This window comes from Oryzias latipes, chromosome 7 (assembly GCF_053564925.1).
Source record: "Oryzias latipes strain Hd-rR chromosome 7, Olatipes_Hd-rR_3.1".
NCBI lineage: Eukaryota > Metazoa > Chordata > Actinopteri > Beloniformes > Adrianichthyidae > Oryzias > Oryzias latipes.
The window spans coordinates 33,246,537-33,263,171 of NC_136243.1; the positions used below are offsets into that span (position 1 = coordinate 33,246,537).

General features: G+C 41.9%; 1 protein-coding gene across 9 annotated transcripts in view; it reads left to right on the forward strand.

Moving 5' to 3' along the window:
* LOC101162124 (plexin-B1) overlaps window positions 1–16,635 on the forward strand; it is a 112,425-nt gene that overhangs the window by 64,580 nt on the left and 31,210 nt on the right. For 6 of the 9 annotated variants that reach the window (XM_011476720.4, XM_078949617.1, XM_011476718.4 and 3 more), the window contains 5 exons: window positions 8,599–8,673; window positions 9,539–9,656; window positions 10,743–11,616; window positions 11,699–11,938; window positions 15,372–15,554. In XM_011476720.4, coding sequence (XP_011475022.2) covers window positions 10,753–11,616; window positions 11,699–11,938; window positions 15,372–15,554 — 1,287 coding nt within the window. In that variant the 5' untranslated portion in view covers window positions 8,599–8,673; window positions 9,539–9,656; window positions 10,743–10,752. The remainder of the gene's footprint in view (window positions 1–8,598; window positions 8,674–9,538; window positions 9,657–10,742; window positions 11,617–11,698; window positions 11,939–15,371; window positions 15,555–16,635) is intronic. The other 3 variants (XM_011476719.4, XM_078949616.1, XM_078949614.1) reach the window with 1 other exon arrangement.

Genomic DNA, 16,635 nt, shown 5'->3' on the forward strand with positions numbered 1-16,635 from the left:
TATTTACATTTATAAAATGAACTGGTCAACTCTAGGATTTTATTTATTCAATCTTACATCCTCAAGCTTTTCATCAGTCTCCCCTGCTGCAGGAGTGGAGTTAGCCCCCCCCCCCAACCCCCGGCTGTGTGCTCACATGTAAATTAGCCAGGAGTGGCAGACAGAAAGTAGAACAGTTAGAAAGCCTAGTTCAACCCTAAAATACAGCATTTTCCTTTGTTTTGTTTGTCTTTTATACATCCTTAGCACTAATCATTGCTTTTTTATTCATCCAAAATACAATTAACTTTATATTTTATCTTTTTTTTTTTTTTTTTACAAACAAAACATATGAATGTGCTCCAAAACAAAACCCAGCCTCAGTACACTCCTACAGATGTAACATCAGACAGTAAATGTCTCTTTTATGCTTTTTTTAATCAATGCTGCAACTTCTTTTCATTTCCTTTCAATACATCCAATAAAATTAAACTACAATGACAACAAACACAACATATAGCAAATGTCTCTAAGAAGATTGTGTATATACAATATGTACCACCTTTAAACACCAAATAAATAACAAATCTTTCTAATAAAATCACAAAAAATGGAACACAAAATGTAAAACCCAAATTAGAAATTGCAATTTTAAAAAGATACATTTTTCAGCAGCTTTTCAAAATCAATCACATATTTTACTCTTCTGTGGATGAAACAAAGAAGTCCAGAATAATGTAGCCACTTCTCCAAAGTCTCTGTCACCTTCAGTTTTAAACAAAGTCTGTGAAAATCCATTATACATTGGTCACATGTATTCAGAGACCTGCTAAAAGTGCACAATTGTAAAAGCTCTTTTATATAGACAACTGTTTGTTTGCTTAGAGCTCTAAATATAAAAAAATGCTTTTCTATCACCTAGACACAGGTGGAGAACCACATCAACTGGATTAGTAACAGGGAAACATGTTTAGGTTTAAACTTACATCAATAGACAACATGAAGCTGTTCATCACATTTTTGACCTAAACATGTAAACACATCCTTGGCTCTGCGGTTAGGAAATGGTAATTGGGAATCTCTTCATACCAGGAGCCAGCCTGAACATTGGAACATCACCACAGTGCCCACCCAGACTGGGACAGCAACGGGGTCCACTTCACAGCCGTGAGGCTGCTATGTTTAACTCCAGCTGTCCCAGCAAGGGAGACAACTGCAGCAACATCCACTGACCAAGCTGGAAAGCCCTGGCAGAAAAGATCCCCACAAGAAAAACACTGGCTCAGGCAGGCTGGTCAATAAAAAAAATATAGTTTTGCCAATGTCTTGCAGCTCGCAGATCAAGTGGTTTAGTTTTCCAGTAATGTCAGTCAAGAATACAAGTTCAGATTCACCATATTCATATTCACCATATTCAGCAGATATCTCCACCAATAGCACCTTAAAAATCCTGTTCTGTTTTGCTTTGCAGCTGAGGTTTTTTTTATGATTTTCACAATAAGAGTCATTATATGTCCAGAGCCAATCACTTCTGCACATAAGGCCTACTGGTGAATGACGCAGCAGTAATGCAGACATTTTGGAAAGTCTGCGTCAGCTTTACAGCTTACAGTGAGTGATGAAACCTGTCTGCAGTCACTGCTACTGGCTTTTCTAATGGTACCTTTTTCTGCACAAAAACTCCTTCACCGTGTTATACATTTCAACTCCTCTTGTAGATGTCTGTTAGGGCAGATGTGTCAGGAGTTCTTCTCTTGTGGAAACCAAAGGCTATGCTGTACTGTTGCCGTCCACAGACTCATCACACTGGACGTAAACCCTCTGCACTTTGCAAGATCCCGGTCCAGCTAATTGGCCAAGTTATCAGACATAGCTGACACTCATCTAGACATTGTAGTGGAAATTGAATGAGTTCTATTGTTCTCATTCTTAGGAACAGTGATAGCAATTATCATCATTGCTTGTTTCTTAATCTGATAAAAACCTTCTTCTACTTGATGAGAAATTGAGCAGGTCTAAACGAGACTTAGATTTAAGAATTTTTTTCATGCTATATGCATAAGTCTTTGTCCTTTAAGGAAACAGATTACAGTCCCCCCCCCCCCCCCCCACAGGCTGCTGTCATATTAACATTATCTTGGAGCTCCAGAATGGACAAGAAAAAACAACGAGAATGGCTCGAGCAGGGCGTTGCTCACGGGGCGGTCGCTCGTGCCAGGCGGTGGCACGTGCTCGGGCCCGCTAAATGCTACTTGTAGCTTTAATTATTATTATTATTATTCTACCGGAAGAGTCGCCTTTTTGAGGCCTTTAACATACCCCAAAACTCACCAAATTTGGCACACACATCAGGAGTCGCGAAAAATTTCGTATTTTATAGGAGATTGGCATGGGCGCACAAAAACGGCTCGATAGCGCCACCTACAGTGACTTTTGTCCCGACGCCCCGCATACGCTTTAACGTACAAGCTTGAATTTTACAGGGCATGTTCTTCAGATGGAGACCTACAAAAAAGTCTGAAAGGACCCACCTGTCACTCGCACAGGAAGTCTGATATATTGAGGTCAATATGTCATTTTTGCTTCATTTTGGACATTTGCAGGCCTCGCTCTAGAACGAACTCCTCCTAGAGATTTTGGAGTAATGACTCCAAACTTTGGTTTTGTAAACTAGACACATGTCCGATGTTAAATTGCGAAGCTTTTAAGTTTTTACGGATGTTTGTGACCGTGGCGGCGCGTCGAAAATGGAGGTCATATTGAAAACACGCCATGAAAAGAAAAATGGCCATTACTCAGCCATGCAAAATCCAATCTGATCCAAAATTGATATGCCTGATTGTAGTCTGACCCTGACCACATCAGAAGTGGAAAAATCCAGAACAGGTGTAGCGCCACCTGCTGGCAAAAGGAAATGACATGTTTTACTTGGAGCATCACTGCTCCGAGTAGGATGAGCCGACACACCTCAAAATGATGTCCACCTGTTGAAAAGCCATTGAAGTTTACTCTGATAAAAAGCCATAACTTTCAATGCGGGGGTGTGGTCGTGACAGAGCGGTGAAGTTGGGCGTCTCGCCATGCACACAAAAGTTGCTCTCACGTGCACATTCCTTGTCCAATCTCCCTGAAATTCAATAGAGGTGATGAGGCTTTCATTCTGAACCAATGGATATGACAATCTTGGACGAACTCCATAGCGCCACCTAGATATTGACAAATACATTTTATGTCACATTCTGACCTATCTTTTCTCTTTGCTTTGTCCGACATTCATAAAATTACAACAGGAGATACTCATAAGGGTCTTCTCTCATCGTCTAAAGTTTCATGGGTGTACACCTGACGGTGCCTGCGCAAGCCACCACCAAACAGGAAGTGGTTGATTGCGTTGCAGTCAGATAATTAAAAATTCATAAAAAATCAGCCGTTTGTATCACGAGGCTGAGATTTCAGAATGAGATGCCTCATAAATATCTCCAACTTAGATATACAGCACTTGCATGGGTGAACAAAAACGGCTCAATAGCGCCACCTACCATGTTTGTTTTTGAGAGCCCCGCCATGTTCTTTAACATACAAGCTTGATTTTTACAGGACATGTTCATCAGATGAAAACCTACAAAAAAGTCTCTTGGTACCAAGCTGTCAGTTGCACAGGAAGTCTGCTATATTGGTGTCAATATGTCATTTTTGGTGTATTTTGGTCATTTGCAAGCCTCGTTCTAGAACGAACTCCTCCTAGAGATTTTTGAACAATGACTCCAAACTTTGGTTTTGTAAACTAAACACATGTCCAATATTAAATTGCGAAGCTTTTAAGTTTTTATGGTTGTTTGTGACCGTGGCGGCGCGTCAAAATTTGAGGTCGTTTCGAAATCACGCCATGAAAAGAAAAATGGCCATTACTCAGCCATAAATAATCTAATCTGATCCAAATTTGTTGTGCATGATTGTAGTCTGACTTTGAACACATCTGCAGTCGAAAAATCCGAAACAGGTGTAGCGCCACCTGTTGGCAACAGGAAATGACATGTTTTACTTGGAGCATCACTGCTCCAAGTAGGATGAGCCGACACACCTCAAAATGACGTCCACCTGTTGAAAAACCATTGAAGTTTACTCTGTTAAAAAGCCATAACTTTCAATGCAGGTGTGTGGTCTTGACAGAGCGGCAAAGTTGGGCGTCTCGCCATGCAGACAAATGTTGCTCTCATGTGCACATTCCTTGTCCAATCTCACTGAATTTCAATGGATATGATGAAGCTTCCATTCTGAACCCATGGATATGACAACTTTGGACGAGCTCTATAGCGCCACCTAGTTATTGCATGGGGCACATTCTGCCCTGTATTTTCTATGTGCTTTTTCTGATGTGCATGAAATTAAAACTGGAGATACTCAGAAGGCTCTTCTCTCATCATCTCAAGTTTCATGGCTGCACATCTGACGGTGCCTGCGTAAGGCACTGCCAAACAGGAAGTGGTCGATTCCGTTGCAGTCATATAATCAAGCTTTATAGGAAATCAGCCGTTTGTCTCAGGAAGCTGAGATTTCAGAATTAGATGCGTCCTACAAAGCTCCACGTTTGAAAAGCAGAACTATACGTACGAGAAACATTTAACCACCTTAATCACCCTATTGTGCTAAAAGCAAATTTTGGGACATTTTGACTCAAGCAAATATTTTTATCATAACTTCTGTTTAGTTTATCAGCACCAAAATAAAAAATATTTACATTTATAAAATGAACTGGTCAACTGTAGGATTTTATTTATTCAATCTTACATCCTCAAGCTTTTCATCAGTCTCCCCTGCTGCAGGAGTGGAGTTAGCCCCCCCCCCCCCCCCCCCCCAACCCCCGGCTGTGTGCTCACATGTAAATTAGCCAGGAGTGGCAGACAGAAAGTAGAACAGTTAGAAAGCCTAGTTCAACCCTAAAATACAGCATTTTCCTTTGTTTTGTTTGTCTTTTATACATCCTTAGCACTAATCATTGCTTTTTTATTCATCCAAAATACAATTAACTTTATATTTTATCTTTTTTTTTTTTTTACAAACAAAACATATGAATGTGCTCCAAAACAAAACCCAGCCTCAGTACACTCCTACAGATGTAACATCAGACAGTAAATGTCTCTTTTATGCTTTTTTTAATCAATGCTGCAACTTCTTTTCATTTCCTTTCAATACATCCAATAAAATTAAACTACAATGACAACAAACACAACATATAGCAAATGTCTCTAAGAAGATTGTGTATATACAATATGTACCACCTTTAAACACCAAATAAATAACAAATCTTTCTAATAAAATCACAAAAAATGGAACACAAAATGTAAAACCCAAATTAGAAATTGCAATTTTAAAAAGATACATTTTTCAGCAGCTTTTCAAAATCAATCACATATTTTACTCTTCTGTGGATGAAACAAAGAAGTCCAGAATAATGTAGCCACTTCTCCAAAGTCTCTGTCACCTTCAGTTTTAAACAAAGTCTGTGAAAATCCATTATACATTGGTCACATGTATTCAGAGACCTGCTAAAAGTGCACAATTGTAAAAGCTCTTTTATATAGACAACTGTTTGTTTGCTTAGAGCTCTAAATATAAAAAAATGCTTTTCTATCACCTAGACACAGGTGGAGAACCACATCAACTGGATTAGTAACAGGGAAACATGTTTAGGTTTAAACTTACATCAATAGACAACATGAAGCTGTTCATCACATTTTTGACCTAAACATGTAAACACATCCTTGGCTCTGCGGTTAGGAAATGGTAATTGGGAATCTCTTCATACCAGGAGCCAGCCTGAACATTGGAACATCACCACAGTGCTCACCCAGACTGGGACAGCAACGGGGTCCACTTCACAGCCGTGAGGCTGCTATGTTTAACTCCAGCTGTCCCAGCAAGGGAGACAACTGCAGCAACATCCACTGACCAAGCTGGAAAGCCCTGGCAGAAAAGATCCCCACAAGAAAAACACTGGCTCAGGCAGGCTGGTCAATAAAAAAATATAGTTTTGCCAATGTCTTGCAGCTCGCAGATCAAGTGGTTTAGTTTTCCAGTAATGTCAGTCAAGAATACAAGTTCAGATTCACCATATTCTTATTCACCATATTCAGCAGACATCTCCACCAATAGCACCTTAAAAATCCTGTTCTGTTTTGCTTTGCAGCTGAGGTTTTTTTTATGATTTTCACAATAGGAATCATTATGTGTCCAGAGCCAATCACTTCTGCACATAAGGCCTACTGGTGAATGACCCAGCAGTAATGCAGACATTTTGGAAAGTCTGCGTCAGCTTTACAGCTTACAGTGAGTGATGAAACCTGTCTGCAGTCACTGCTACTGGCTTTTCTAATGGTACCTTTTTCTGCACAAAAAGTCCTTCACCGTGTTATACATTTCAACTCCTCTTGTAGTTGTCTGTTAGGGCAGATGTGTCAGGAGTTCTTCTCTTGTGGAAACCAAAGGCTATGCTGTACTGTTGCCGTCCACAGACTCATCACACTGGACGTAAATCCTCTGCACTTTGCAAGATCCCGGTCCAGCTAATTGGCCAAGTTATCAGACATAGCTGACACTCATCTAGACATTGTAGTGGAAATTGAATGAGTTCTATTGTTCTCATTCTTAGGAACAGTGATAGCAATTATCATCATTGCTTGTTTCTTAATCTGATAAAAACCTTCTTCTACTTGATGAGAAATTGAGCAGGTCTAAACGAGGCTTAGATTTAAGAATTTTTTTCATGCTATATGCATAAGTCTTTGTCCTTTAAGGAAACAGATTACAGTCCCCCCCCCCCCCCCCCCCCCCACAGGCTGCTGTCATATTAACATTATCTTGGAGCTCCAGAATGGACAAGAAAAAACAACGAGAATGGCTCGAGCAGGGCGTTGCTCACGGGGCGGTCGCTCGTGCCAGGCGGTGGCACGTGCTCGGGCCCGCTAAATGCTACTTGTAGCTTTAATTTTATTTGTAATTCTTCAACCACTTCTCTTTCGTAAAGCCTTTGGCACAATTCCCCTTAAAGGCGGATGCGGGCTGTTTGGGGACAAAAATGATCAAACATCCAGGTACACTTGATGTGCACACCCAGTGTGCGCGGCATAGACACCTTCTTCACCCAAAAACCTGCAGTACTCGACTAATTAACGCTGCGTTTGCATGGAATGTGATTCGTGTGTTAAAAATACGTAAAGTCACGGATGATGTAGTGAGATCAGGTTCATTTATTTTGAAGAGCTCTATCCGTGTCTGTGTTTATTAGATCATTCAGAGACTCTCCCAGGACGGTGGTGTTTACCATCTACTGCATGACGGACGCTTTCAACAGTACTTCCGTCTCTCTGTGACCCAGATAGCGTAAAATTAAAGTATCTTTTTTATTATTGTCTCAAAAGGAACAAGAAAATAACATAAAGTTCATGAGGAGAACAAACAGCAACAATCAGATTTTTCTCTCAGTTTTTTTTTGGACTCCTTCTGCTGATCACATCATCGACATGTCCGGGGGCAAAGTAGAGTTCCTGATCGGTTGAGCCCACATAAAATATTCGCCAAAACATACATTCCTCACCAAAGTTCAGATATTTGAACTCTGAAACGATACGCTGCCCCAAATGCGCTGCTGCCCGACCAGCACTCCTGACGGTCAAAACACGCCGCCGGAGCTTTGATCGTATTTTGTGTAATGACCTAACATGGAATCTAGTTGACCGTGCAGCACGAATTGCTTTTAGCGTAAACTAAGGCCTTAACTTCTAATTCCTGTATTTTTAGATAATAAACATAAAAATGTAACTTACGGGTGTAACTTTACATCTATTTCTCTGATTGTTATCTGGGTTTACCATCCTCAGGTTGAGGTTAATCTGACATGGTTTTAGCATGCACAAAAATACATTCAGCGCTCTGGTAGATTTGCCTCAATAAAACATTTAGCATAAAGAATATTGTCTTGACATAAATATTTCATAAAAGCTTCTTTACTGTCTCCGGGGGTTTAGAGGCCTTTCTCAGCTCCCGTCCGAGCACACAGGCGGAACTCAGACCCTCTGTAACAGGGTGTGGACGTTATTTGGTATTATACGTCTTATTCTGTTCATGAATAAGTGAAGAAGAGGCCAGAGACACACTCAGCCACTTACCAGACACATCCACCTGCGCATGGATGCTCTCTGCTTATCCACAACCGTATTTTTGGCTCCTGATTACAGCTGCAGGGGGTGACAGTTAGGTGACCATCCTCTCCGAGGTCAGGGAAAGGTCTGAGGAGCCTGTTCAATAATTAAAGAGCCTTTCTGGAATATGAGGGCTCTCAGTGTCCGCAAACCACTTTCCTGGGAGGTGTTGAGCAGTGGCTGCGCGAACAGGAACTTGTTGTTTTGAATGCTGGCGCTGTAAAGGATGGTGCGGCCGGTGATTGAAAGCACTCTCTGCTGTGGTGAGGTTGTAAACACTGAGTGAGTTATATAATAGAAGGTGCTGCAGTTTGAAGAGTAAAGTGGTAATGAAGCTTGGTTCCTGCTTCTGTCTCTCCGAGTCCTTCATGCTCTCTGGGATGCACATTAATAACGCATTAATAACCTCTGCTCTTCACAGATGGAGAGAGGCGGACCGGGATGTGACTCCAGGTGAGAAGATAAAGCAAGTCTGCAACTGAACAGCACTCGAATGGTAAGTCATTCAAGTCATTTTCTGTGGAAAAGATTTATTTTAATTTTATTTTCTCCAATAAATAGGACAAAGAGAGTTCCTTTCAATATGATAACTCATAAATGATGCACACTTCAGCTGTACAAAAGAGAAGGTATTGAGTCGGTCCGGTGCATACTGTTGTCATGGAAACGTTACAAAGATAGAATCAATTATCAGGAGAGCGCATACTCATAAGTATCTACCAAATATCAACAGTATAGTTAGTCCAATATAAATTCAGCTTCTTCTTTACGTCTTTTTCTGGCTAAAGTCAACTTTCTGAGAACCTGTTTCATGCGTATCCAATCAATTGAAAGGCATCAGTCCAAGTTCAGAACCCTGTGGAACACCGTAGTTAACTCCTATGGAGCTTACATAATTAGAAGTAGGGTTGCACGATATAAGGAAAAAAATCGTGATTTGTGATATTAGTGATTAATATTGCGATGACAACATAATTTGCGATACATGAACAAATAGCAAAACATCTAAATAGGTCATTTCCATTTCACTGCAACAGTTTAATTTAAATAAGAGTCAAGGTAACTTAAATTATACTCCAAATGACCTTCGTCTACATAGGAGGCGGGCATCTACTATGAAAGGGGTCCACCTGATTGGTCAAATGCATAAGGGGATTTGATTTGATCCGTTAAATACTTCAAGCTGCCATAAGATTGTTTTAGCACATTTATTGTAACCATTTATCTGAAATCGCAATAACGATAAATTTGTGATTTATTCTGCAGACCTAATTAGTGAAAGCCGTAAATGTGGTAAAAAAATAGTTGAAACAGAATTCTGCTCTTTAATGTCATGCTTTGTTCTGTGTCATTAAATACAGCGGCTAGTGGGAGCAGACAGGATCAGTACAGAACAAAATCATGCGCCTTTCAGCAGAAGACGACAGTAATCAGACATCTCTCTGACTGTGCATCATTGTGGCTGATCAAACATCACAGGTGATGCTGCTCACTGTTGTCTGTACCTGATCAAATGATCAATAATGTTGACAAACACCTGGACGAGGCTGAGTCGGCATTGTGGATTAGCTATAGGCTCATGTGATCTCTGTGATCTTCACTGAAGGGTCTGCAGGGTTTTTCTTCAGCCAGATCAACACCAGTGAAAGATCAGTCTGAATTTTTAGATGTCAAAAGAACTGAAGACAGCTAACAGGTTTAGATCAGAAGGAGTTAGGAGTTCAGGCAGCAGCTGGTCGTCATCATTTATCCTTTTTATTGTTTTTACATTTTTGTTATTTTTCTGTTCAAAGAAAGTTGAGATACTTTAGGTTGTTGAACTCTTTCAGCCATGGCTGTAAAATGACAAAGTTCCTGACGTATGTGATGCTCATCAGAAATGTGGCAACACCGAGTCTGGATTTCTGGAAATACCTTATTTGTTTTGACAATAGATAAGGATATATAAAAAATTGAACCTGAATAAAGATTTTTTTTTCATCTTTATTATAACTAATGCCACTGGTATCCAGAAAACAAAATCCTTAGTACTTTACCACCTATTATAAAATGACTGCATGACATTATCTCAGTTTTCTTGTAACCTTTTGTACATTTAGAGCTTTTGTCATTACATTTTCTATATTTTGTCAGTTTTTATACAAATGTCCGATGCATTAATCATCTGACTCATAAATTTGTGACTGAAATAGACTGAATGTATGCTGTATGCATTGTGCATGTAAATAAATATTAAAATGTGTGTAGGTTGGCTACCTTGACTTTAAGACCTTCCTGTTTTATTTTGTAATTTTCAGATTTTAAATTTTACACTTCTTTTCACCATGAATGAGTCCAAGTTACTGTGCAGGTAATACTGTTCTTACAAGGAAAAAATGGATGAAAAGGTAACAAAAGGAAAAAACAATATCCACTCATAACAGGACGTAGAAGTATTTTTGCACATGAAAGATGACGGTGTTCCAGATTTAAAAGTGAATACATTTAAGAAAAAAAGAGCTTTAGATATGATGACATTCTTATTTAAAATGTCTATTTTTTAATTTCTGTCTTCTGTCTCCTCAGAGTTTCTGCCATGCTACATGGGAAGGCTTTGCACTCCTTCCAGGTCTTCCTCCTGACTCTCGCCGCCTCCTCTCTTAGTAACTGTCGTTCATACCCCCGGTTTTCTCGCAATGACACTGAATTCCAGCACCTGGTGCTTCACCCGGATCCCCTCGTGGAGCGGGTGTACATTGGGGCGAAGGACCACCTTTTCCAGCTGGACGGATCCAATGGGCTTCAGCTGGAGCAAGAGGAGACCACGGGTCCGGTGAGCGACAGCAAAGACTGCCTTCCTCCGGTCACGCAGCTCAACTGTCCTCAGGCCAGAAGAACCAGCAACCACAACAAACTGCTGCTGGTGGATCCAAAGGCGCAGGAGTTGATCACCTGCGGCAGCGTCCATCAGGGAACCTGCCAGAAACGAAGCTTGGCGTCTATCAGGGAGGTTCTGTTCTCCACAGAGCGGCCTGTAGACACCCAGTACGTCGCTGCCAATGATCCTTCAGTGTCCACAGTGGGGCTGGTGGTGGCGCTCGAGGGCGGGGGGAGGACCGTGATGTACGTGGGTCGGGGCTACACCGCCAGCCATCCGCCCATCTCCACCCGCCACCTTTCATCGGAACCCGTCTTTTCCTACGAGGACACGGCTAAGCTGGCCGTCGCCGGGCGCCTGTCGGAATATGACCATCACTTTGTGACGGCGTTCACTCGCCGCTCATATGTCTACTTCCTATTTTACCGCCGCGACATCAAGTCCGTCTCAAGGGAGTACCGTACCTACGCTGCCCGGGCGTGCCTGGAGGACTCCTCCTACTATTCCTATGTGGAAATCCCTCTGGTGTGCAGATCTTCCTCCTTCCCTTCCAGGAATTACAATCTGCTTCAGGCAGCCCAGGTCCTCATCCTCCACAAATCTCCTCATACAGGAGTTTTCTGGTGCTTCTGAACACATTTCACAGCCATCTTTGTTTCTACAGGTGGGGCAAAGCAGAAGCCTGCAAGGAGAAGACCTCCTGGGAGTCTTCTCCACCCGCAGCAGCTCCACAAACGGTGGCTTGGAATCCTCGGCTTTGTGTGTTTTCCCTCTGGAAGACCTCGACAGACACATCGACTCCACCCGGGACCTCTGCTACACCCAAGACGGGCAGGTGGAGGGTCGAGGGGAGGTGGCCTACATCGAGTATGAGGTCAAGTCCAGCTGTGCCAATCTGCCTCCGGTAAGACCAAAGTCCAAGCTGCCCTTACGGGTGGGTAAGGGCTGCCTGCAGGAGAAAATAGGTCAAACCTGTACAAAACATGCAGGTGGCCCCCCATGAAATATCAGGGTCACAGACAGCTCCGTGAGCACGTAGAGCAAAAATATTCTACGGACGTGGGCGGGGGACGGGTTGAAGAGAGTTCTTACACAACACTTAAGGGTAATTAAGGTTTAAGTATGTAAGTCACAGACGTGTCGTACGGATTTTTCATTTTTTAACCCCCCAATTCCTGGGGACTGCACAAGGAGCCTGTTGGTGCTTTTCATGTGATACGTGCACACTCCTTACGTGCAGCCTGACTGTTAGAAAAGGGAAGGTTTAGACAATGTTAGTATTGTTAGTGTGGACGTCACACAGGCAGCCACTGTAGCAACCATTGCGAGTGGTCAGGAAGGAGTCGGTACTAGACCGTACTAGACTGTGGCGGAAGGACGCCTTACCACAGCATCTCCCCTACATCAAAACGTACATTTTCTTTACAAATACTTCACGATGTACGGTATCCCGTATTCGCTGTGGTAATGGACCAGAGACACCCGGAGAACCGTCTCCCCACCCCCCGCGACCGAAGAAGGTCCGTCCCTGATGCTTACTCATCAAAAACCCCTCTGAAACATTTCTGATGCTTTGTGAAGCATTTATTAAATAACATTGAACTATTGCTTAACATAAAGAACTTTGTTTTAATCCTGAGCAATTGAATTATAGCTTATTCTATAACCCACATTAGGAATGTCTCTCCATGCTCCCTCCTTCATCAGTTGAATGGGGGAGCGGTCCTGCAGCGCGATTTGAGCATCGGGCACGGCACGTCAGTCCAGCAGCAGCGTGTTTAGAGTGACGTTTCTTCCAGAAGAAGCTGCTTTCATCCATCTTTCATTGATCCGGATGATAACTATTTAGGGTGACCATCTTCCCCGGCATATCAGGATGGTTTCCGGCTGCTTCTAAGTCAGCTGTGCAGTTGCACAGCCGTCGGTTGTAGCGATTCAGGAACCGGTGGAACCAGCTGTTTCTCGCTGTTTAAAAATCTTTAGCAGCCGGCAAGGAAGCCGACGGTCCGGCGTGCTCTTCATCTCCGCTCCCCTCCTCAGATATTCATGTACTTTTGGACTTTTGGACTTTCGGACGCAAAAGTCTCAGACAAGCATCTTGAGTTGTCTGAGCTTTTGTGAAGAGTCAATTTCGGTGAAACCGTGAATATTGAAATGCCCCCTTAAGCTGGGACCGCTCCTCTCTACGACCCTCCATGGGCCAGAGAACCCAAAAACCTGCAGCACCCATACAGTTCAACCCACCGTACGGTGTGACTGAGGCTTTAGACAACGGCCGATGGTGAAGTGACACTCTTCTGATGGATCATGTGACTGAGATGAAAGCTGCTCATCCTCAGAAAAGCGATGCCGTCCTTATGTTCAGAGAAGTCAAACGAAGGCACAGAACTGAGCGATAGATGGACAGAAGTGGAGTAATGAGGACTTTTTGATAAACCCTAAACCCGCAGAGCAGCCATCCAGAACCAGACCACCCCCTCCCCCCGCTGAAATCCTGCCAGCCCCTCAGAACCATTTAATGTCATCGTCTAAGATCTATAGAGAAAACCTACTCTGCATCATTTGTGCTGTTGCCTAACAAGCCCTGACAAAGAAAGATGGGAGCTCCTTAGAGCCCCACTGACGTAGGGGGTGGGGGGATGTAGAGACTGATGGAAAGAAATGACAAATGAAGAGAATTATTTATAGATCCTAATTCCTGCTCAACGATGATAACCATCTTACAGTATTTTCATAATAACAGTGATGAAAGTCTTCCGGGAATTCCCGGAAATCCGGGTTTTTGAGCAAACCGAACGTACTTTCCGGGAAATAAAGACCTGATCTCTACGGACAAATCGCTTTCCGGATTAAAAAATGGTCTGAAATCAGCTAATTTTAGCTTTATTTTCTATATTTCTCCGCAGATCGCTTCCTCTATGGTCGTGGCCATCTCTCGTCTTCCCGGCCTAATTGACCAATGACGGGACGTTTTAGTTGCTTTCGGATGCGTCGACGGGTCTGATTGGCTCTGTCTGCACCACGTGGTCAGGGTGACTCGCTTCCCTAGAGACCAAAACTGGCGGACCCACGCTAAACTTTCACAAACACATCTGAAGAGTTTGCGATCAAATTTGTGTTAAAATAATGGCAGGCATCGTCATTATTGAGCGTGGTCACGACCTCAGTTGTGAGAAAACGATAAAAAACAAATTGAAGTGGTCTTGGCTGGAAAAAAAAGATTTTTAAGGTAGTGTAGGTCAAATACTTTTTTGTGTAAAATAATCTCAAAACCACATTTTGAAATAATTTCAATTTTAGTTTTGAGTTTCAGTTTTTATTTTGAATACATTTCTTTATCTAATTTATTTGTATTTCCTAATTCCCATGATTTAGTTCAGTATAGTTGACATTAATTATAAGTATTTGATGGTTTGGACCCGCACTCCCTTAAAAAATAATGTTTACAATGTTTAATTTAGTTTGTATGTTTGTTTTGATATTTCCCAGATTACTTAGTATTGGTGTTAAAGAATTGATGTATTATGTTATAGTATTATAGTTTAAAGCAGATCCCATATTTTGATGTAATTATAGTTTGAGAAAACAGTGCAAGTGGATGTTGTACATCAGTCATTTCTAAAGCAGAAATAATGTATAAATAACTGAGGTATTTTCATAGAATATCATAGTTACTGGTGTTCTTTTTGCCATTTGGGGCTTTGATGTTACTATATTTTAGCAATTGTATGTTTTGCAGCTTTAAGGAAAAGCGTAGATTGTAGGATTGTGTTACTTTGAGCAATTTTCCAAATTCTTTTTTAGGACCAGCAAGTCCTTAATGGAGAGTCAAACTAGGGGTTTGAATGACAAATCATGATGCTCCAATTAGTCTTAGTTTCTTGATAAAGAAGTGAATAACTAGTTGCCAGAATGCACCAGAATGCATCTAAGACCACGTATTTTTCCAAAATTTCGCTCTGTGCCCGCCATATCGCTCAAAGAAAGGTTCAGGGATTTTTTCCTTGCCTGACTTTCATCACTGTAATAAACAAACTCTGAGCAGACTGAGAGAAAACATGCCTCGCTGCTTTATGGCCAATTATCTGAAGCTGCAGTTTGGAGACTTAAGTGGAAAGCAGGATTTGGAGTAGCTGCTTTGGAAAATCCAAAAGAGTGAGTTGCTTGTTTCTAGAGGCTTTAATCCATGGTGCAATCATTTTTCCAGGATTTAGGGAGGATTAGCAGGCTCTAAGGCGGCATTGGGAATAAACAGAGGCTTTTTTTTTAAACAACAAATATCTTAAAGTTGTAATTAAAGTGACAAACTGGATGACCGGACATTTGTCCTCTCGCAGAACACCCTCAAGGCGTATCCATGTGGGTCTGACCACACCCCCAGCCCGATGGCCAGCCGGGCGCCCCTGGAAGCCACGGCCTCATGGCACACCTCAGCCGCCCGTCTGACTGCTGTGGCCGTCAGCGTGGCAGAGGGACACAGCATCGCCTTCCTGGGAGACTCCAAAGGAAACCTTCATAAGGTAGTCACGCCTCCCCAAACCCTCTGGAAGGAGAGAGTTTGTTCAATCACGTGAGGATTACCTAATGCTGCAAACATGAGCCCCGCCCCCTCACCGTCTGTTAGTCACACATAAGCAAATCTTGTGGCACCGTCCATAAACCAAGCTTTATGGTCGGTTCAATCATCAACATTTAAACCATTATTAATTATGAAAAGACGTCAGGAGAGGCAGATGTTACTGATGAGAACTTTCCTCTTGTTTTTTGTGTCAAGGCAGAAAAACTTCATAATTGTCATAAGTTGGATAAATTTGTCTACATATAATTTAGATTTGGATTTGGAAATTATTTACTTAAAGCAATTAAAAAAAGAAAAAGAAAACAAAGAAGACAGCAGAAATATACTGTATATACATCAAGCTTAGGATAATTAGTCATGAATTGATTGGAAAATAGGCTTACATCCACGTACACGTGCAAATGATTGAAATATATTTAATCTTAAACCTAAATACACCTATTAGCTTTTTTGCAAATATTTCATCAAAACATTTACCGTAATTTCCGGATTAGAAGCTGTTACTTTTGTCACATGCTTTCCACCCTGCGGATTATTCAATGATGCGGCTAATTTATGTATTTTTTTCTTTTTTTTAATGCATTTTTATCTTACGGCCTCTAGGGGCGCTCGAGCAGAAAGGGTAAGAGTGAGACAGGGATAATACGGTATATGTGTTGAGGAAGACGCAAGTTTAATGTAAATTCCTGCTTTGTGAATGAATAGCATGAACAGACTCTCATCATGGAAAATGCAAGAAGAAATGCATGTGACGCAGCTTTCAAGTTAAAAGCAGTGTGAAAAAAATCCACCGTCACCAACGGGTTTGGAAAAGCCGGTCTGCTGTGTGAGGGGGGGGCAGCGCAAGTTCAGGAGAGAATTTACCTCAGAGTGACACTGACAACTACAACGAAGGAGAGACAAAGAGAGAGTGTGTGGTGAAGAATGTCTGACGCTATTCCAATCCCACACTGAGGGGGAAGACTTCCATGGATTCAGAGGCGCTCGCCTATAAGTTACTGCTGCTCTCAGTGACTTTTACC